The 22357-nt window shown below is 47.1% G+C and overlaps 1 protein-coding gene across 1 annotated transcript in view; it reads left to right on the top strand.

Annotated features, from left to right (window-relative positions):
• The first annotated feature begins 1084 nt into the window (after nt 1-1084).
• LOC142563111 (uncharacterized) overlaps nt 1085-22357 on the top strand; it is a 79728-nt gene continuing 58455 nt past the window's right edge. The window contains exons 1-2 of the mRNA XM_075673642.1: nt 1085-1792; nt 21392-21562. Of these exons, the coding sequence (XP_075529757.1) occupies nt 21494-21562 (69 nt within the window). The 5' untranslated portion in view covers nt 1085-1792; nt 21392-21493. The remainder of the gene's footprint in view (nt 1793-21391; nt 21563-22357) is intronic.

The raw sequence follows: 22357 nt of genomic DNA, 5'->3' as shown, positions 1-22357 counted from the left end.
TTCTCATTCATGTTATATAATGACAATCACTATTCCAAAAAAAAAAAGAAAGAAAAAGCCATCGCATCAGTATCCCTTCTACAAGTAATTTTCTGTCTCAGTGCACGAAAACCTAATAGCAACCTACACTGCAGTCAACTGTGATGTATACATGTCACGCACTTCAAAATTCGTCACGAACACTTGCTGACACCAGAACTGAAATATGGGCCAAATGGTCACAATTCATATTAGTTGCGCAGAAAACAGACGGATGATGGTGGTGTCATCCACTCCTTACCCGTATGGTACTTGTATTTTGTGCACAATTCTCACGGTATCTGACCGTGGGCTTGCCCGAATTACTAGGATTCTGCGTGCCCAAAGAGGCACGAAATGCATGATTGAAATTTGTTCATCGACAAAATGCTTTCCTATTTTGCAAGGTCCCTTGGTTACAGAAAGATAGCGAGGAAACGTATATATGCATGCTATATCGACCGTCAATGCATACTGGTGTGCGACTTATGCATTTTCGAGCAGTGGATCGTGAGCAATGTCTCTACGTAGTGTTTAAGCGCAAAATGGCATCCAGTTTTATCAGAAGACGCACTCACAACTAAAACGAGCAACACACGCCGCAATACACGAATTATCTGTGCCGGCACCATGCAGTCGGCGGCGCAGTGCCACCACGACTCTTCGAAACCCCCAATCGATAGCAGGCGATATGTAGTGCCACTTCATGGATACAGTACAGTTCCTTGAAAGCTTGCCTATCTTCGTAACAGCAACGTTATTCGTACTAGCAGATCCTACACAGTACTAAGCACGCACAACACGGCCACTAGGAACCACAGCGATTCCCCACTGCGTGCACGCGCGTGTAAACGCCGACAGTCATTTTCGATTTTAAAACACGGCGTCAAGTAAAACGACTTATTTATTTAAACGCAGTATAATTAACAATAAAACCAAAATATTAGCGTTTCATGTCTCTTATATTAAACTTTTTTTTTGTGACGTCATCATGCGTGGCAGCAGCGAACCCCACTTGGGGTCGTCTGCTGCCACGTGCGTGCACCCAGCGCCGGCCTTTCTCACTTCGGAGGAGGAGAACGTCAGTACCACCGTCACAGCGCACGTCATTGCTGACGTAGAATTGGTTTTTTCTCTTCATTTTTGCGTTCCTCGTTCTTGTCGGTTTCGGCATCGCCGCAGCATTTGAGAGCTCAAAGGCCACACTATGTCCATCACAGCACTTCGGGATTTGCACTATTTGCATCGGAAAGCGGCAGGGAAAGAACCGGAAACCCTGTAAGTGGTGGTGTGTAGGGCACGTTAGCAGAGGAGAGCGAGTGTGTGTGTGTGTGTCTGATAAAGAACAAACACAAAGGGAGGCAGGCTTTCCCCTGGCTTCCCCACCTCCTCCTCTACAGACTGCGGCGTCGACCAGGGCCTGAGGAGAGGGTGCGGAGAGACAATAAACGAGGGAAAGGCAGTGGAAGAAGAGAGAGAGAGACGCAACGGGGAGACTCCGAAGAATCGAGAAACACAAAATGTCGCGCGTAGCTCAGCAGTACGTCGCCTCCACCGACTCGTCGTTGGGTTGTTGCTGGCGCCGCGACCGCTGTCGCAGTGTTCCCGTCGCACCGGAGTATCGCCGGTTCGGCCGGGTTTGTCGCGTGAACTCCGTAGCTTGAGTGTGAAACTGAACCGTGTGACCGACTACTGGCACTACCCGCAGTGGCCTCCATGATAAAGTGACAAACGGACATGCGTCCTCGCCAACGAACAGGGTCTCGCAAGAACGGTAAGAGCCTCCGCTTTCACTCGCTCCGCTTCTCGACGGTGTGTGCGGCCTCAGAAATCCCCGGCTGCGGGGATTAGGTCTAACGCCTTTGCTAATGAAACGCGCATATTTGCTGCGACGGTGTCGAGAGCCCAGCATTCGCGATTGCGCCTTTCCGATCGTGCGACTGTCACCTCTTCGTGCGTGCAAAGTCGGTCGCGAAGGTGTTTGGTGCGAGTACAGATCGAACGGCAATACTGTCGTAACACTCGTATATAAGCAGTACTTATTGGTGGCTGGGGATCGGCAGGGAATAGTTTTTTTTTTTTTTTTTTGCGTAGCTGCTCCCTCGATTGCCTGTGGAGGGAACTGTTTCGAAACCGGAGCCCTGAAATGGGGGGGGGGGGGATCTCTCTTGACTGGAGCTTTTAGCGGCGTTGGTCCAAGCTTTGCGGATCCGCGGCGTTATTTCCCGTGACAACGTCTCAGGCTGACGACACCCTTGGAGACAATCGCGTAGTGGTGTAGGCCACAACGTCGATGTGTGTGCGCGGTTTTTATTGCGAGCAGACATTTGTAGGAATACAAAGTAAGTATTTTTTGCCCGGACGGCGTCGCCTCGGCTTCCGCGCCTCCAGACGCTGGACAAGCTTATCGCGTGTACAAAAAAAAAAAAAAAGGCGGACAGAAAGACAGACAAAACGAGGAACTGCGAAAAACAAAAGTGTTTTTCGCCGCGGGGTTATACTTTGTGTCAAAGTGTCTGGGCGCTTACCGCTTGTCGGTCGCGCGTACAGACCGATATTTGTTTGGCGATGCGTCGTGTTGTCGCCTGGGATGGGGTGAAAAGATGCCGCTCGAATCCGCTCGTCTGTCACAACGAAGTAATTAATGTCTCGGTCAACATTACGAGGCGTGATGAGCTACGTCTGCAGGAACACAATAAAGTCGGGTCGAGTCGGCCTGCCGAGCCGAAAGCCAGGTCGTCGCGTGGTTCATTTAAACGCTGCGATCGACCAGGGCAGTCGACCCGCCTTGGTCAGATCGACTTCAGATTCGACCCGCTGGCACCGAGTTCATGCAAACTAAGCTACTACGTATGTCAGTTAGGCAGCTCTTCGCCATAGATTATGCTTTGAGTGCACCGAAAGAAGCCTGCTTAGTTTGCAATTGTCACCCCGAATACTTTCTTTTTATTTCAATATCAACAGTGTATGGACGGTATAGTACTGTAAACTGTTGCAGAAGTTTTATAGAAGAAGGATCGATCTCTGAAAGAACCGTGGCTTACCTACAAGAATGTGCGAGCATATGTGCTCCTTTCGCGTTACGCGAAAACAACTCTGGAGAGTGAGGCGCATTAGGACAATTATAGGTCTAAAATGTTTTTTTAAGTTAATTCGCCGAGACCTAAGTGATTTTACGAGAGAACCGATGGACCTATTTGAATGAAATTTGTTGCATTTGAGAGAGAAAGTCAACTTCCTATAACTCTATAAGAACTAGAATTTTTAAGAGCTTGCACGAGTTACAAAAATTGCGAAAATCGGCAAGTAAGAAAAGACAATAAATTTATAAATCCGCCAGCTTGCATCAAATGTATATCGCAGTTCTGAAAACTGCATCCGTTAGGGCATCTCAAGTTAACAAGTACGAGATATGAATTTTCAAATTGGACAGAAAGGTCACAGTGTTTCCGATGCCTTTGCCATTGTATATAGGAGGCTACAGTTTTGCAAAAGTTCTACTCGCATGCTAGTGGTACATTTCAGAGCGGTATATAATGCATCAATTTTGCCCACTTTAGATGTACCATTAGGCACATCTTACAGAAATGTTATATCGTCTTTTTACTGCTGAGTTGTAAACTTGATACCCGAGTTCTTTCCTGAAATTTTGCAATTTTTCTCTAGCTTTTCCAAGAACATTGACGATATCATTTGAAATCCACTTCCTACACTTGCTATATACAGGGTGCCTCAGCAAACACTTTCAAACATTTTTTTTTTAAATTTGACTGTGGCAGGTAGTCCAATTCTAGTCCATGAGCTGGTCTACTCGAAGAGGCGGACATTATTTGTAACAAAAATTGATGGGCATAATCGACTAATTAAGAGAAATTAACTAATTATGTTTCTAACTAATTACCTTATGGCTCATATTGCAGTTTGCAAATTCTAGCGGGTGAGACTGCAAGTATATTCACTAGGAAATAATTGTGTGGATGACGCCATTTACGAGATATGCGCCGTCAAACTTGTTGTAAAAATGCACTGTCGTTCCACTTACTTTCTTAACAAAACGTCATTTTCTGCCTTGCACAAAAGTAACGGGAACGCGCCAATGCATTTATGCCCATAGTTCGGGAATTATTATATCGGAACTGGTGCCATCCTGAGAATTCGTTCCAAGTGGATCCGCCTGGCGAGCACCCCGGCTAGAATTTGTAAAGTGCAGTACGTGCCATAAAAGGTAGCTAGTTGAACGCCTAATTAGATAATTTTTGTTAATTTGTTGATTATGCATTTCAATATTTTTTACAAATAATGTCCGCCTCTTCCAGTGGACCAGCTCATGGACAAGAATTGTGCTACCTGCCACAGACAATTTTTAAAAAAAATTTGAACGTGTTCGCTGAAACACCCTGTATACATTTTGACTTTCAAATTTAACGGACGTCGTCGAAATCGTTCCTGTGGTTGCCGGAAAAAAAACGATTTCTCTGTTCGCAAATACCATGTGTCCCAGCTAACGTTAGCCAAGCTGGCAAAAGAAAAAAAAAGAAGAAAGAAAAGCATGGTGCAAGGCAGAATTATAAAACGTACGTTGCTGGGTCGTCGCATGTTCTGACGACTGAGCGCTGTAGATCTTATAGCCGTAACTTACCCCGTGTTCTTATTTTTTTTTATTTAAGAGCTTGGCTAACGTTAGCTATGGCACCCTATATATAGATGGGAGCTCTTAGGCAAACGCTCCCTCGTAAGCATTGCATAACATTACACGTTGCGTAAGACTAAAATAAGCGCAATTGTACGCATCGGAGTTAGTTGCATTGCGTTTGACACCGGTGTCATGCGGTCGCTTTTTATAGCGATTGGGCCTGATCCTTGATCGCGATGCAGATCGAGTTTAGATGAGCTCAAAGGCATGGGTCTAAAGCACTTATCAAATTTGTCTAATATGCCACAAAAGTTGTAGTTTATAATATTCTTATCTTTTATGAAAATAGCATTTCGTTTGGCATTGGGAGAAATTAAGGCTATTATCGTCTGCTGGTCGTCTGCAACTCTCGAATCTACATGGTCGTCAGCCTACGATCGCGATGCACGGATCGCGATCTCTGGATCCGGATCGAGCAAGATGGCGATTGAAAGTGGCGGTGTAGCAGCACTTGATTACGATCGAGCACAATCCGGGTCGGGTCCGATCGCGTTTGACACCGGTATAATTAAGCGTTTTTCGCCTTACCCAAGTTCTTTCAACCGCGATACACCGCGGATTACTGTCTTCAGGATCAGCCCAGTTTACTATTACACACTATCCGTGATCGTTTCATTACGCCATCTTCGGAGTCAAATGTTTCGATCCCATCATATAACGATTGGATTTTTTGTTCTTTCTTTCTTCCTTTTTCCGTATTTTGAAAGTTTTATTTTATTGTACAGGCCCGAAAGGAGACGTAACAGGAACTTACATACCGCAATGTGCCTGGGATGAGCCAAGGAATGCTTCGGACTAAACTTGTGCACTTGAAAGACGTGCGTACATTTACTGCGGCGAGAATATTTGTTGTTTCACTGCGTAATTTCGAAGAAAATAAAGCCGATCTTTGGCCCGTAGACAAAACCCATCGTCACATGTTTCGGCGAAGTAATTGAGTTTCTTTTATTTTAGGTTCTAAGCTCCATTCTGAACCGACAGCCATGAACAATCGCTGAAGTGTCAAAAACGCCACATCTTGTGTTTTTTTTTTTAAATGACAAGGTTGCGTGCGCTAAGACACCAGCGTATATCGAACGACACGTCTGGATCCTTCAGTGCTGTTGTTTCATCCACTCATCCACTCGATCATCATGTTCAACGTGCACATGTATCCGTTGATTAAATTAATTGTGCGAAAAAAAAATATTGTGCAAAAGTGCGAAACAATAGCAGCAGATCGGCTTACGCAAGGGGCCGCGTTTCTACCAGAAAGCACGCCTTCGTGCATATATTTCGCCGTCAGCGTTTTACGGCAAACAATACGGTTACATAAGCTGCAGTTGGGCCGGGAGCGCGAGAAGCAGTCGGGTGTCTTTCAAGGCGATCGCGTTCCACTCTTGAAGGCGAAGCTTGAACGTCCTTCGATTTTTTGTTTTTCTGTAAGAGGACGCTGCCCTAACTAGATCACTCGACGGTGGTGGGGCACAGGCCCTTTGCATCGGCGCCTTTGTATTGGCGATGGAGTTGCAGCCTCCAGCCAACCTCCGGCCACCACGAAAGCGGGCGAAAGCGCCGCAGAAATCTATCGCTTTAAAAAAATAGTATTTCGTCTTTCTATACCCTGCATCTACTTCTCGAGATCGCAATGACCACCGGCAAAGAAAAAGAAAAAAGAAACAACGAGAATAAGAGAAAAATTAAAGCAACAAAACTGACGGGATGTACCGGCAAAAGGTCGCGCTATAGTGACCCCGCTCGGCAAATTCCACGAAAATTGAACGCGTTCCGCGGAAGAGCCCGCCTAGCTCGGTGCTGCCCCACCCCGCTGTGACGACGAGCACACCGCGCGGTTTGATAAACTTCAGCTGGGCACGCTAAAAGCGAGGGTAGGCGCCGCTTTAGTATAGGCACGGCCGGACTGGGAACATTATCATTTAAAAAAAAACTAGCGCGAAATAACAGGGACACAGACAGAGAAGACGACAGGACCAGCGCTAAACATCAACGAGATGCTACGTGGGGCCGACTGGCCGCTGCCTAAATGAACGGCTACGAGAGCGCCGAACGCTGGTAGATTCATTAGAGAGTTTTAGCAAAGCGTTTACGGTCTGCTCCGCTCAGACCGGCCTATCACAACAATTGGCACGCAGCCGCTCAGCAAAACGCTACCGGGAACACTGACGCCCGTGCGCAGAGCACACATAGAGGCCGCGGAACGTGGGACGCCGACCACGTTCCGCTAGGAACCTGATTTAGCGGTGCGTCAGGGGTCGCGTAGTTGCTTTCGTCATCGTTTTACCGCCAAGCTGAGAGCACGTCAGTGGCGTCTCTGGGAGACGCGCTTGTTAGATAAGCGAAATCAATGCATTCTATGCAGCCACCGGTGCGCGTGAAACGTGTGCAGGGCGGAGCGCAAGCAAACGCTCTGCTAAAGCTGTCTATTGGCGGGGGGCGGCCATTTGGCCATGCACTGTAAGCGGTGCGGGTGCGTGTGCCTGCGTTTGATTCCACGTGTGGGCTTGGTAGGGGAGGCACAAGGTGGGGGCGCGAGATTTGTGAGGCATATCACATTGACAGGGAAGGTGATAACTGTGTCAGCACGGCTTGACTTGCCTTGTCCAAAAAAAATGTACTTACAGAACAGTTTGCCACATTTTGATTAGATTGTACTGTTTAAACCTGTGTGCGCATGCACCACCGAAATGTATATATGTACCTTTGCTCGCAGTAAAACCTCAGTTGATGTTTAGCGCCCGTCCTGCCGTCTTCTCTGTCTGTGTCCCTGTTATTTTGCGCTAGTTTTTTTTTTTAGTAATGATGACACACCAACTAGCCCAGCTTTCTGCCTTGATCGCTTTGGACTGGCAACACTCGCGCAGAATCCTCCGGCCTATCGAAACTTCTGAAATATTTTAATTAGATGAAAGTGTCGATGAGAAAGTTGTAGAGCAATGTGGAAAACAAAGAAAAGCAACCGACATAGCTTTCTCTTGCTCGATACGTGCTACGTAAGTGTTTTTTTGTTTTTTCTGGCGTGAAAGAAGCCCGCGAATGCACGCAGAGTACTTCGAGCGACCTGTCGCGCGGCAATTTTGCGTGTATTCGCGGGTTTATTTCACGCTCGGAAAAGAAAAAAACACTTTTATGTAGCACGTATCAAGCAACAGAAAGCTGTGTCGGGAGTGTTTCATTTTGCTCTACAATTTTCTGATTGACACTTTTCATCTATAGTAGGATACAACTTAAAAAAGACAGCAGTCAATTGGCAACCAAGGCACACGGACCGCCAGCCAATCACAGTAGCAAACAAAATCGTCGTCATGCGACCATTTCAAAATGGCGTCGTACTTGATACCTCCGGAGCGTCTGCTGTTCTTGAAGAGTCTTTCCATCGGCGGAAGCCATGAGGTGTGCACCAAACATGGACAAAGTCTATGGAGTCTGAACATTTCACTCTTCAAAAGCCCGCGGTATAGTTCATTTCACTGCTGACCCCGTTTTACTCATGAAACTTCGCTGCCAACTGAAGTGAAAGTTGACAATAAATAGTTGCAGCGAAGCAAGCGTTTTATTTCAGCTCAATAAACAATTAGGTTTACACCGTTCCACTGTAATAGACAAATAAAAACGTCCAAAATTACGCGCTTATGATTTTATTTTTGTGGTTTCCACCTCATTTAGCTAACAGGGAAAGTTTGAAGTACGAACTATTTGCAGTCTCGCGGAGGAACACTGGTTGGAGGTTATGATGGCGTGAGCGGGGCTTCACTGCACAGGCTTGAATTGTATCCGACTACAGTTATAATATTTCAGAAGTCGAGTAATTAATCGACTGTTTGTGTAATTAGCTGGAATGCAAAGAAATCATCTGAGTCTCTCCAAGCGACGACAAACAACTTTACCTTGGTTCAGTCCAGGTACGTACGGCACTTGAATTTTTGTAAATCTTCGTGCTTGTTGGTTGGGACACCCTGTAAACGCGAGGCGCGAGTTTTCTGCGCCGTGCGACCGCGCAAGGACCTTCGGCCTGTATTTGTTGGTTCAAATCACAGAATTTCTTGCAAAAGAAGTTCCGCCAGAACCCATCTACGGTGACTGCCTAATTCGCACCACACACATACTTTATTCCCCTTCCATTACAGCCCACTGAGCGTATGTGCAAGCCACACATGCGCATCAATAGATAGATTTAGATAGGGAGACGCAAGCCAGGGTCTGCGCATGCGCAGTAGCGTGGCCCCAAGTTCTTGCGTACGCAAGCCGCTTGCGTCCCCTAATCTAAAACTCCAATATCGTTGGTAGCACGACGTATTCGGACCCACTTCCAAATTGTTGGCGTGGCGGCACCAAGTGTGTAAAACACCAAGAAGCGGATTGGCTTACAGAGCGGTCCGCTAGTAGAAGATCTCGGATGCTCTAACTCCCCGGTAATTCAGTGTTCCCCGGTAATTTCTATGGGAAACACCATGATTAGAGCATCACTTCCGAGATCTGGTGGCGCGCTGTCTCTCCGTGCCGCCCCGGATCTCGCGGATCTCGGAGGCCTTATTTTGAACGGTTATTTCGAGTCTTCATGGTGCTTACGCGACGTCGGCTATTCTGAGTAAAACTTAAAGCAGCGCGAGGAAGACTAAGACAACGATCGAAAACACACACACAACAGAACGAGCGCTGTGTCGCCCAAATCAAGTTGTCGGCTATCCTGTTTGCACAGACCTCCAAAGCTTGTGGTTTTGGCCGTGGAAAATTTGTGGAAACCCGCACGTTTGCGCGGGCTTGGCCGTAAAGGATTAAAACTCGCAAAAGTTAGCGGACAAGGAAGGCAATGGCGAGCAGCCGTAGTGAGCCGGAGCAGAAGCCGCCAGGAGATTCTCGGCACTCTTTAACATAGAGCTCATCTCAATAGTGAAAAATCGGTGTCATCACAATTTCGTGACACATATTTGCACTTCGAGGCATATGGTGCATTACTTTTACTTGAAGAACGTAAGACAACATGTCCTTGCACTTTAAACGAACTTGAAAAACTGCCTGTATTTTTTAACGTGCGAATAATTTCATCAAGTTTGCGGGCAGCCTTTTTCACGCCAACCCGGTTCACTGGGTGTCTACCGCTTTTCGCTGTAAAAAAAAAATCATATAGAATTTATCCAATGCTGGGGGCGAAATCGAACCCCGCGATACAATCTTATCGGAATATATATTCAGATATGCCACGTGTGAAATCTCGCGGCCTTGCTGCTGGATGTGTGGCTCTTCTGACCTCCTTGAAACGCTTTGGTTCAGGGATAGCAGGGGGAATGTACACATGTCCGCAACAGAGATTAGTAAGAGGTACGTGAATGGAGGTTTGGGGGCAGAAAAGTAGTGAGACCACAAACAACGGAGGCGTACAAAAACAAAGTTCCCGGTATAGCGGTTCAGAAAGTTTGATGCTGGGAACTCTTAGAGTTTTTTTTTTCTTCAGAAAGATAAGTAAGACATTGGGCAAAATAAGAACGAACGCTTGGGGGCGCAACCTACCACCTCGTTTCGAAGGAGATGCTCATAGCATCCGTCCAACCAGCGTGTGTGTGTGTGTGTGTGCATGCGTGTGTGTGTTCAGTCATCTTCGAGCGTTCCTCCAACCGCCCGCATGTTGTTGGAGAGAATAACAAACACTTTTACAGACGCCTTTCTCAGGCAGCAAAAACGGGGCAGGTTGTGCTTGCACCTAATGCACCCTAAAGCTACATTCCGTCTGGCGTATTGCATCTGGCATAATTCCGTCTGGCATAAAGCACACTTGCCGAGCGAAGGAATTTTACTGTTGTTGTAAGATTTTCTAAAGTATGGATTGCTGAACTGTGTCCGAGGCACAAAAGGTGAACGAAACTTCCGCGAAAAGTGGCAACGGCCGGGGCCATTGCTCGCGAGCCGTTTTCGACGAATGTTTTGCGTATACTCTAGACCGCAACCAGTTTATTTTGACGAGCAGGATTTCGAGGAAACCCACTTTAAACGCTAATGGCTTCCCGGTGCGGTAGCCGCGTGACCATCTTACGAACTCCAGGCATACTTGCATAGCGCTAAGGAGCCCGTGTCGCTCAAAATCCGACATCCCGTTTCCTGCGTATAGGACGTTGCTATGACGTTGCTATGACGTTGTCTCGTCAGAATTTCGGGCCTAATTACGAACCACACATACCCAACCACTTCTCTACCACCAAAATTTCTCACCCTGCCTTTCATTATTTACAAAGTTATTCCTCGGAATTTTCAGAACGGCAGCCCACGAACAAATGTAACGGGGAAAAACGCCCACAGCGAACGTCCTTTATGCTAGCTCTTCTCAGACTGAAATATTAAAAGTGCGAAACAATAACAGGAGGTCGACCCACGCGAGAGGCCGCGTTTCTACTAGAAAGATTGCCTTCGTACATAGCCTCTGCAGCCACCGTTTCCCGGTAAACGTTACGGTTACGTAAGCTGCAGTTGCCGAGAAGCATGAATAGCAGTAGAAGTATTTGAACGCTACCGCGTTCCACTCTTAGAGACGAAGCTTAAGCGTCCTTCAAATTTTTTGTAGCGAGGTTCGTTATTCGTAGCAGGGAGAAATGGATGTAGGCATGTTCATAGATTAAAACGTTGGAATCAAATCGAATATGGATGTTAGAAAAATAGCTTTCTTTTTCGAATATTGAAATATTCGAACCAAGTGGAATATGAAAATTAGGAAAATAGCTCTTCGAATATGAAATATCTCTCTCCTGCTTCCAAAATTAGACCAAGAAATAAGTAAGCTGGTAAATGGAAAACTGCGCAGCCATCACCAGCAATGTTCAGTACGGTCCACCTTTAAAAGGATTACCTGCTTTTAAGAGTGCACTTCGACATAGTATTTTAGCCCTAATTTTTGCAGCTCAGCTTGATTTGAAGGCCTGCGAAAATTTGTCTTTATCAATACGCCTGAACATAATGCGTATATCAGCATTTTCTGCCATTTAAGTTGACGGACTATTGAAATTATATTGAGTTGAACACTACTGCGTTCCTTTTAAGAGTGGACGGTACTGTACAACGAGCAAATACAGCGAAAAGCTGTGGGAGACTGTCCAACGCTAATCTTTCGTGCCCAGACACTGTTTAAAGGCCGACTATATAGTGAAATTCTGGATGACACTTCTGGATCGCGCAGAACGCCTAGTTTCGGATCGTCTAGAAATAGCAGGCTCAGTGCAAAAATTTTACGTTTACACAGTGCGGTTATGGGGTTACTTCTTGTATTGATCTTTCAACTCGTCATCGAATGATACAAAAAAGAAGCCCCAGCGAGTGTGTCGTCTTTATAAGGCTTTTACACTTACTCCGGTCCCAAGTGGTTTAACTGTCCTGTAAACATTTGCGACGGACTGTATAAAGGGCGGGGCCGTCTGCTAGTGGTATAAACGAGCCTGACCTCAACACGAGCATTGCTGGCGCCCAGGGACGTAAACGCGATCACTGCACTCCGGGCTTATTGACGCCGTATTGGATCTGACTGCATCAGCGTGTGTGTATGTGTGTATTATGTATGTATGGGAGAGGGGGAAATGACATTTTCGCCCTCTCCTGTTGATCACCGTCGGGGGCTGCACGTGCTGGATGAATACCTACCGCGCGCGCACGCGACGAAGTGGTCGGCATCCGACCTGTATATGTGTATACGTGGTACAATACACTCGCATGGTATCAAGCGCGGAGTCTGAGGGAGGGAGACGCAGCCCGCCAAACATTTCTACACGTGTTCTTGTTTTCTTTTTTTTTTCTCATTTTCTCTGCATTCGTTCTCCCTTCCCCCATAGCTGCTTCATCTAGTATGTGTGTGTGTGTTTGCGCGCGCGTGCTAATTGTGTCGTCGCGTTCACCCCACCAGAACGGGGTCACGCTCGTGTGCAGCGTGTCGCGATCGTGTCCTTCCGCCGCTACAATTATAGCGATGCCGAGGGAACGCGGGCTGACGAACGGACAGAATACCAGCGCGTGCGGCAGTCCCCGACTCGTACTTGTTTGTTTCTACCTCAGTAACGTCGGTGGCAGTGGAATGGAAGCATGGAGGAAATAATGGCAGCCGTAGCTATCGGCAGCTGTCGGCAGCCAATCAGCAGGGCGATCACGCGAATGTAGTTCGTGTCCCAGAGCCGTGTGTCCCTCCGCGTTAGAGCGTCGTCTGCTCCTCGAGCGCCAGAACACTTCTGGTTAATGTTTCCACTTGAATACAAAATAATCATAATAATATTGCGTTATGTGATATTGCTATAATGAAACGTGGTGTGGGCATGTTTATTGGCATTCCCTTTGAAACAGAGCGTGGAAAAATAGTCCCGTAGCCTTCTTGATTTATCCAGGTTTTACTACATCTGTCGCTATCTAGCCTTCTGCCTTTCTTCCTATCTGATCTCGATCTTAACTTTCGCGCGACGACACGGATATCCGCCGTTGCTTCGGTCATTTTGAAAGGTACCGTACGACAAATTCTACCAGCGTCAATTTTCTCGAGTATCAACGTTTACGGGCAAGTTTTCAAGTTTTAATCGCTGAAGATCGTTGTTGAAAGCGGCTTGTCGGCATATGTTCTTCGAATGTTTTTCGCCTGCGTCTGGCTTCGTCGAGCCGTCTGCTTGCAAAAACATTCCGCTTGTTTATGCCTCATTGTCAATCACGCGCACGCGTGGACTCGGCGGTACGTGGATGCAGTGTTGTACCGCTACATTTTCTGTGTGCGGTGCCGTAGTATAGGGCGCATGCACAAAATGAGCTTGGTCAACGCCTCCTAGATAGCAGGCCTCTTCATTCTGCTTTGTGACGTCATGCTACTTGGATGGAATTTTACATTGCCAAGCCCGTCGGGACGACAGCGGTGACGTCAAAATCACCGCGGCTTACTCGGGAGCATATCCATTATATTCTATGGCATGACTTCATGAATCGAAGCGCACCATGCTTGTACTATCTAGGAAGCGTTTGCTCGGTTCGCTGATACACGTAAATCAACATTGCCTCCGAGATCGGCAGTGCGCGCATACACCCGCGCCGCAGCATCTCGAAGGCCACGGAACGCGTGAGCTGAGCGTTCGTTCTCAGTTTTGGCGTTGCTTGCAAGAGCTACACTGCGCAAACGGTACTGTAACACTCATCGGCTCGATGTCAGCACCACTGTCATTTCTAATGTGCGGCATTATTTGCCTCGCGTTAAAGCTAAGTACGTTGCGGTAGGTATAAGTAGGCTCCTGTCTTGCTCCGTGGCTGACCCGCCGTGGTTGCTTAGTGGCTTTTGTGTTGCGCTGCTAAGCACGAGGTCGCGGGATCAAATCAAACGGCGGCCGCCTTTTGATGGGAGCGAAATGCAAAAAGACCCGTGTACTCAGGTTTCAGCATCATCAGCCTGGCTACGCACACTGCAGGGCAAAAGCCTCTCCCATACTTCTCCAACTACCCCGGTCATGTGGTAATTGTGGCCATGTTGCCCTGCAAACTTCTCAATCTCATCCGTCCACCTAACTTTCTGCTGCCCCCTGCTACGTTTCCCTTCTCTTGGAATCCAGTCCGTAAGCCTATAGGTGCACGTTGAAGAAACCCAGGTGGCCAAAATTAATCCGGAGTCCCCCACTACGGCGTGCCTCATAATCAGATCGTGGTTTTGGCGCGTAAAACCCATAATTGTTTTTTTTTCATTCCGTGGCCCTTCATATAAAGTAAGTGTTCTATGTTGGGATCGAACCTTGGCCTCCCTGGCAGAACATCCCGACGCCCTGACCATTAGGCAACAACCCCCCCCCTTTTTTTTATTGCCGATCTTCGACTTATCATATTACACTTCCAAAAAACCCGAAAGGTCAAAGAAATAATGAAAACATGTACATTCATTGCGCCCGCCGCACTTAGGCGACGTTGTAGTTGAAAATTCATTTGGTGTAGTCAGAGGTAGAACCTTGTGTATCCACTCGGTCGATCAGGAACGTGGTGTTGTACTTTCTGGGCCCGTTTTTCGTAAGGAAAAATTCAAACCGACCTTGACGCTGGAAATATTGTTAGCGATAGCGACCGGCCAACGGCAAATAGCGCTTACGACAGAGAAGAATTCGGCCCCTGTATTTCAATAAACCATAAACCCATTTGATTAATCTCTCGTCCGCTCGCCTAGCCACTGCCCTGTTTCTGCATCTTTTCCTCGTCACCATTCTCGGTGCGCCTCGCAACGGAGGCAGGGCGAAGCTAAAACCGAGCCGTCTGCAACTGCTGAAGGTACGAAGCGCACACAGGCAATATTTACTTGCGCAGCGAAAATATAGTTCCGGGCATAGCGGTCTGATTAACGGCACGATGAATGTGCTTTCTTTTTGCTTGGCACATGACGCGTTACAGCGATACGTGACGTGTTAGGACCTCTGCGCGCACCCCGAATTCAGCAGCCGCTGAGCAGACGACGCGGCGCGGATGGACACGTCTTGATGGGGCATTAGGCCTTACTCTTGAACGTGTCCTGCAGCTTCCACGGTGCTGCAAACGGCTTGCGAGGTTCGCGTCATGCTTCGGCGCCAAGCCAACGACTCTGCGCAGTAGGCTTTGTTATTCTAGTACACTCTATAGCTTTGCGCACGGAGCGGTTTTGTGTTCGCGGCCGGCGTAGGTGCGGCACGACGTCTGCAGAGACGCAAAGCTAGGAGAACGTCGCGAGCGTTAGCGCACGCATCAGCGCGCACCGGAAGTGGCCGCAGGAAGTGCCAGCCGAGATGTATGCAACCGGAAGTTGGAAGGCGGGCATCGTGACCGGACCACTGCCCCCGACCGGCTCCGTTGTTTCGTGGCCACTACGAGAAGGAAGAGGCCCCCGCACCTCCCTCTCTCTTTGGGATTTTTCTTTCTTGTTCACGTGTTCCAACCGCACCTCTGTCGTGCGTGACCAGATTAAAAAAGAAAGAAAAGAGAGAAAAAGAATTGCGCAGAAAGGCCATCGACGATGATTGTCAGTGTATAAACGACTAGCCCTACCCTTTGAAGAAAGCTATTCGTTGCTTGTTTCTCTTTCTTTTTGTTTTTTTTTCTTTAGGAAATGATGCCCTTGACGGCGTGTATTTGTTATGGTGGGGATATTTAGGTAGCTTTCGTTGTTTCATTGTGCAATTCCGTAGAGAACAGCCGTTAACCAGATCATATGTAGCGGTATAGGGCAGATCAACGTTACTAGAGTAATATAGCAATGTTGGTACAGATGAACAGCACGGGCGTCTCGAAGATCTTTAAGAGGAAGTATTAGCTCGGGAGCTTCTATCTAAATACACGGGAAAAGAGAAATCGTTTTTTCTCAGCAACCGCTGCACCAAATTTGAAGAAGTTTGTTGTATTAAAACAAGTTCACATCTAGTGACTATACGTAGCAAATTTCTGATTTAGGCCGTCAATTCTTTAATAAACATAGTCGCGAAAATTCACACAACGAAACTATCAAATATACAATTCCAATACTCAGCAAAAAAAAAATGATGCCACATTTCTGTAAATTTCGTCTAATAGCATATCTAAAGCGGACAAAATTGGCGGATTATACATGGCTCTCAAATATGCCACTAATGTCTGAGGATATTGTGACGGTGTCGTGACGGTGAAGAATAAAAGGCACAGTGAAAAAGCGTGAGTTAACTCTTTGGACCCGCCGTGGTTGCTCAGTGGCTATGGTGTTAGGCTGCTGAGCACGAGGTCGCGGGATCGAATCCCGGCCCCGGCGGCCGCATTTCGATGGGGGCGAAATGCGATAACACCCGTGTGCTTAGATTTAGGTGCACGTTTAAGAACCCCAGGTGGTCGAAATTTCCGGAGTCCCCCACTACGGCGTGCCTCATAATCGGAAAGTGGTTTCGGCACGTTAAAACCCCACAATTTAAAAAGTTAACTCTTTATTGGGCGGATTTGTGCCCAGGAAAACAGGTGAAACTCAAAGCACAACGATAGCGGCGAGCACGTTCGTCGAAATTTGATGTGCGAGTGAACAGCGTCGGCTTTTTACGCGTGACTCGATCGTCTGGCACTCCAGCGTAATCGCTGCATCTCGCGTGCACTCCAGAATGTAATAATAATATTTGGGGTTTTACGTGCCAAAACCACTTTCTGATTATGAGGCACGCCGTAGTGGAGGACTCCGGAAATTTTGACCACCTGGGGTTCTTTAACGTGCGCCTAAATCTAAGCACACGGGTGTTTTCGCATTTCGCCCCCATCGAAATGCGGCCGCCGTGGCCGGGATTCGATCCCGCGACCTCGTGCTCAGCAGCCCAACACCATAGCACTCCAGAATGTAGTACGCCACTATTAGCGTCTCGCACTCAGGCTGATTAGACAAGATTCTTGCGCTACAGAATCGGCGACAACATTCGGGAAAGCGCCGATAAAGGAAAGTGCTTCTTGCACGGAGCGATAATTTCGCGACAGTGATCATAGCCAGCGAAAAACGGTCACAGGAAAAAAAAAGACAATATACGCGTGTCAATATTAAACCCAGAAATGTCAAATACCGCATTCCACATAAATGAAAATTATAACTACTTTCGAGCTTTATATCTGTTCACTGAGAGCACAGTAGTACAGAAAGTGTTATTGGGTAAAGAGCTTGTTAGAGTAAGCAGTTGGTTTCGTCGGCTATACCGACGACTGACAACTTGCTCCAATATGTCAAAAATCACTACGAACGGGCTAGTTTGCATGAAAGGGCGCGCTCAAGAAAAATGTTATTTGCGCTCCGACAATTAATTGCCCTTCTACAATACCAGAAAAGCCGCTCTTACTGTGAGAGGATAGAGATTTGAGTAAGCCAGAAAAGACGCACGAAGGACAGGTGGCGGCGTCGCCTTGAAGTTCCCACACCAGCAGTCCGTGACGTCACGGAATTTCGCGGCGCCTGCTCGAGTCTAGATAGCTCTCCTTCCTTTTTTTAGTCGATGAAGGTTAACTATATATATTGTCATAAATGAGACACAGGCTAAAATTTACCAGTTTCGAGAACTTTTGCTAAGAGCGACAACGGGCCAAATACAAAAACAACTGCTTTGAACTCTGTGACGTCATAGGACAACGGCCCAAATACAAAAACAACTGCTTTGAAATCTGTGACGTCATGATGACGTATCGGCGCTTCGGTTCCGGCGCCTTCAATTTCTATTCTGGTAAACGAGCTATTACCGCTAAATTAGCGAGAAGTCTGTTTTGAGGGAATACTATGAGTCTAAACTAGCTGATTTAGTTTTCCTCTTTAGTGTCCCGCGCCTAAATCAGACATTGGCGGTGTCTAGTTGAGCGTATATATATAAAAAAAGAACTTAGCACCGCCAACCCGTCCTGCTTTGCAATAGCACACTTAGGTTGTGACGTCTCGACAGCTGTGCCCGTCACAGGCGACCTTGCACACGCTCATCTACCGAAGTCACGTGTCTGTATAATACCTCGTATCGCTTATACTAGAGTTGTAATTTCGTGCACGTGCTGCGACGCGCTTGCATGTATGCTCAATGCACCTCGAATTTTCCGTTAGATTGCTCCGAAAGTGGGTGAAGTCAGCCTGTATAATGCAATAAAGAAATGCGTTACCGGCGGTACGTTGGACTCTCTGCATTTCAGAACCGCAGCGCATGCTCCAACTAGGCCACGATCGTGCGCATTGCTCGTTCGTGTCAAAGTCGCCCTCTAGCCGCGTTTACATTAATGCGACTCAATTCGACACGACAGTAGCGCATCGAATTTCCCAGCGCATCACGAGTAATGCGCCGCACCAGCGTTTACACGTAGCGAATCGCCCCTGCTGCAACGGTGTCGACACGCGGTGTCGCACATCGACGGCAAAGCAACGCTTCCGGCGCCAGGCCACGCCGCAGTTGGTCGAGCTACAGCGGATCCACAGCAAATTGCATTTCCCATAATTCCCAATGCGATGCGATCGCGTTTACATGCACTGCGAAGCTCGACTTACTCGCCTCAATTCCACCCCTATAGCTGTCTGGGGCGTTAATGTGACGCGTTTTCCTAGCGCATCAGCCCCGTTTACACGGACGCGATGCGCTATAGGAAGCCGATGTGGTGTGACGCGATGTGCCAGTTGTCGCAGTCATGTAAACGCGGCTCCGAAACGTCTGGCGCTCGCATCACGTGTCAGTTTCTCCCATTCTCACAGCCATCGCTTTGACACGCGTATTTTTTTTTCCTCCGGTGGATACCTCCAACCACCACACGTGAAACTAAACCGTGCAGATGCAGCCGCTTGGCGCCAGCTCCAAACTATAATACGTTCCCCAGCCTGGCTCTCGGCCACACTTTTTACCCCCTACCCAGTATCCCGACAAATGTCCTTTCTGTGGAGGACACCCAGACCTCTATACCCATTCTGCGTTGCAATGCTCCAAACCACCTTCCTACGATACCCAACGCTTCCCGATCCCAGTGGGAATTAAGCCGCTCTTTCCAGCACAGGCTTGGACTACCAGCGATACCTGCCAGCGGCATAGCAGCAGCAAATGGGGCTCTGGACTGAGGGCTCCAGCCTCTGAGACTTCATTACCAAATAACAAATAAAATTTTCTACTACTACTACTACTAGTACTACTACTACTACTCCAAAGTGGGGGCTATAACAAACAAAGTTTTCTACTACTACTATACTATGCTACTACTACTACTACTACTACTACTACTACTTATACTACTACTACTCCAAAGTGGGGGCTATAACAAACAAAGTTTTCTACTACTACTATACTATGCTACTACTACTACTACTACTACTACTACTACTACTACTACTACTACTACTACTACGACTACTACTACTACTACTACTTATACTACTACTACTCCAAAGTGGGAGCTATAACAAATAAAGTTTTCTACTACTACTATACTATGCTACTACTACTACTACTACTACTACTACTACTACTACTACTACTTATACTACTACTACTCCAAAGTGTGAGCTATAGCCGGCCGCCTTTAATGGTATCGCATTAAAACGATACGTTGGACTACACGCGAGGTTAATAGGCAATGACCTATATATACACACCACCGAGTGGAAACGGCTCTCGCATGCGACTTTGACCTGCAGTGTGCGTGATTCCTCCCGTCGCTTAACGTCCTCGTACATGTGTGCGTCATTACCGGGTGCTCCAGCACACGCACTTCGCATAGCGCGCAAAGTGGTTGTTATTCTTGGAGAGATCCGGGGAGGAGCTGCGCGTGGTTCGTCAGCGATGGAGCACGCCTTCTGCCGTGCCTTTTTGAGACGAGCCGCCGGATGACCGAGCAAAGCCACTCTGCTGCCGCTGACCCTTATCTTCTATTTCCGGCGTTGAAAAAGAAAAACCGAAGAAACTGGACGCAGTGATCGCGAGTCTTTGTTTGCGCCCCATATGGGATCTGAACCGAAAGAAGTAGTGTGGGAAGGGGGGGGGGTGGAGTGGGGAGGGGGTCACGCCCTACTGTGTTTCTATGGGGGTGTTTCCTGCGCATCGGAAGGCGTGCGTGACGTCATTGCATCGCTATGTGTCGCACAAGTCGTTTGTTTATATATGCTGCTTTCTCTGGTCAACCGCGCTTCTTCAATGATGGTGATGATTAATATTATTGTCATCCCCTTTCAAACGTGGTGTATACAAATAGTCATCTAGCCTGTTTGATCTGATCCGGTTGTACTACGTTTGTCGCCTTCTAGAGCCTGTCGCCTATCTGATCTCGATCTTAAGTCTCGCATTTAAAACCTCTATCACTATGTTGTACCATTACCTAAGCTTGCAATTACTCCGTTTCTATCAATCTCTTACCTGCTTTTCTTCCACCGAAATTGTAATCGTCGCTTACTTATCTCGAAAGCCAGTTAGTATGCTTTGAATCCCAACGCCTTTGGGAGGTGGACACTCCCTACGGGTTTCCCTGAGCGAATATCTTGGCATTCCATTGCGATGCGTCGAATCGTTTTCGGGCCTTTTTTTGCGGCACACGCATGCTTCATCCTGTTGTGCACGTTTGCTCTGGCATGTTTTTATTTTTATTTTCTCCTCAGGCAGCCAGCTCGGGCCTAAAATAGCAAGGCACTGCGCTTTGCTTTATCAAACACATTATGCTGCAGATTTCTTTCCATTTTCGTAAATTTCCAAGTTCTTAATTTGTTTCCATCCTTTGCAACCAATGTACCTGCTACCCTCACTTTCTCTTTCTTTTTTATGGCTGCTGGTTGTCTTCTACACTTCCAATTACCTTGTAATTGGTTGCCAACTTTTGTGGCCCCTTCCTCCATTAATCATGCGTTGCCAGAGACTCGTAGCCTCGAATCGTAGAAGCTGCAGAACGTGCCCTTATCTTCCTTTCTTTGTGTGCTTCTTATACTATATATTGCGTTGTTAACGCACAGAGCCTCTCATTCAGAGCCTCTCATTCCAGTCGTAACTGATTTTCCACGCGGTGCAAAAATGGTCGACGATTTTTTTTTTTGAACCGGCCTTTTCTCTTTCGCCTTCACTCTGCTTATTGACGACTTCCTGGGGGTGAAGATTTCATTATGTTGTTTCATTTAAATAAAGTCAACGACTTGCCCACCCAGTCATTCAGTCATCGCCCATGCCATACTGCAGCTTAACTTGCCTAACACGTACGTGGCGCAAAGTGTGAACGATGTTTGTTTGTTTCATTTGCTTCTTGCAGATAATTTGGTTCTGGAGGCAGCAGCGTCGTTAGCTGGGACCCGGACCAGTTGAAGCGGCTCGGAGAGAAAAAAAAATAAACTGTGCGACAGCATCTGCAGGCATGGGGAGCTGCGTCTCGGCCTTGTCGAGTGTCGGCGGAGACAGGAGTCGTCGAGAGCGGACGTTTCAGGTGAGGAGCTTTAGTCTGTTAATGTACAGGGTGTTATCAGCGAACACTTTCAAAAATCTCTAAATGTTGCCTTTGGCAGATATCACAATTCTAGTTCATCAGCCGGTCTACACGAAGCGGCGTATAGTACTTGCACAAAAAATTGAGATGCAAAATCGACTAATTAACAAAAATTCACTAATTAAATTTCGACGAATTGCGTTATTGCTCATATTGCAATTTACAAGTTCCAGCCGTGGAGTTGGCAAGGCGAATCCGCTTGGAACGAATTTTCAAGATGACACCAGTTCCGAGATGTAAATTCCCGAACTTTCGGAGAAATGCATTGGCGTTCCAGTTAAATTTGTTAACAAAACGTCGTTTCATGCACTGAAGCACACAAGTAACTGGAACGCCAATGCATTTCTCCGCAAAGTTCGGGAGTTTATATCTGGAAACTGGTGTCATCTTGAAAATTCGTTCCAAGCGGATTCGCCTTGCCAACTCCACGGCTAGAACTTGTAAATTGCAATATGAGCAATAATGTAATTCGTCGAAACTTAATTAGTGAATTTTTGCTAATTAGTAGATTTCACATTTCAATTTGTTCTGCAAGTAGTGTGCGCAGCTTCGAGTAGACCGTCTCATAAACTAGAATTGAGCTATCTGCCCCGGGCAACCTTTAAAAAAAGTTTGAAAGTGTTCGCTGGAACACCCTGTATACACTGTAAAATAATTTACACCCTTAAAGGTGAAAAAAAGGTGTAAACGTGTCTATAGCTCACACGCTTAGGGTGTCGGTTATATAAGTCACCC

The sequence above is a fragment of the Dermacentor variabilis genome, chromosome 11, assembly GCF_050947875.1.
Source record: "Dermacentor variabilis isolate Ectoservices chromosome 11, ASM5094787v1, whole genome shotgun sequence".
NCBI classification, from domain to species: Eukaryota; Metazoa; Arthropoda; class Arachnida; order Ixodida; family Ixodidae; genus Dermacentor; species Dermacentor variabilis.
Note: the sequence above shows the minus strand (reverse complement) of the source record. Positions and strands in the feature narration are given on the sequence as shown.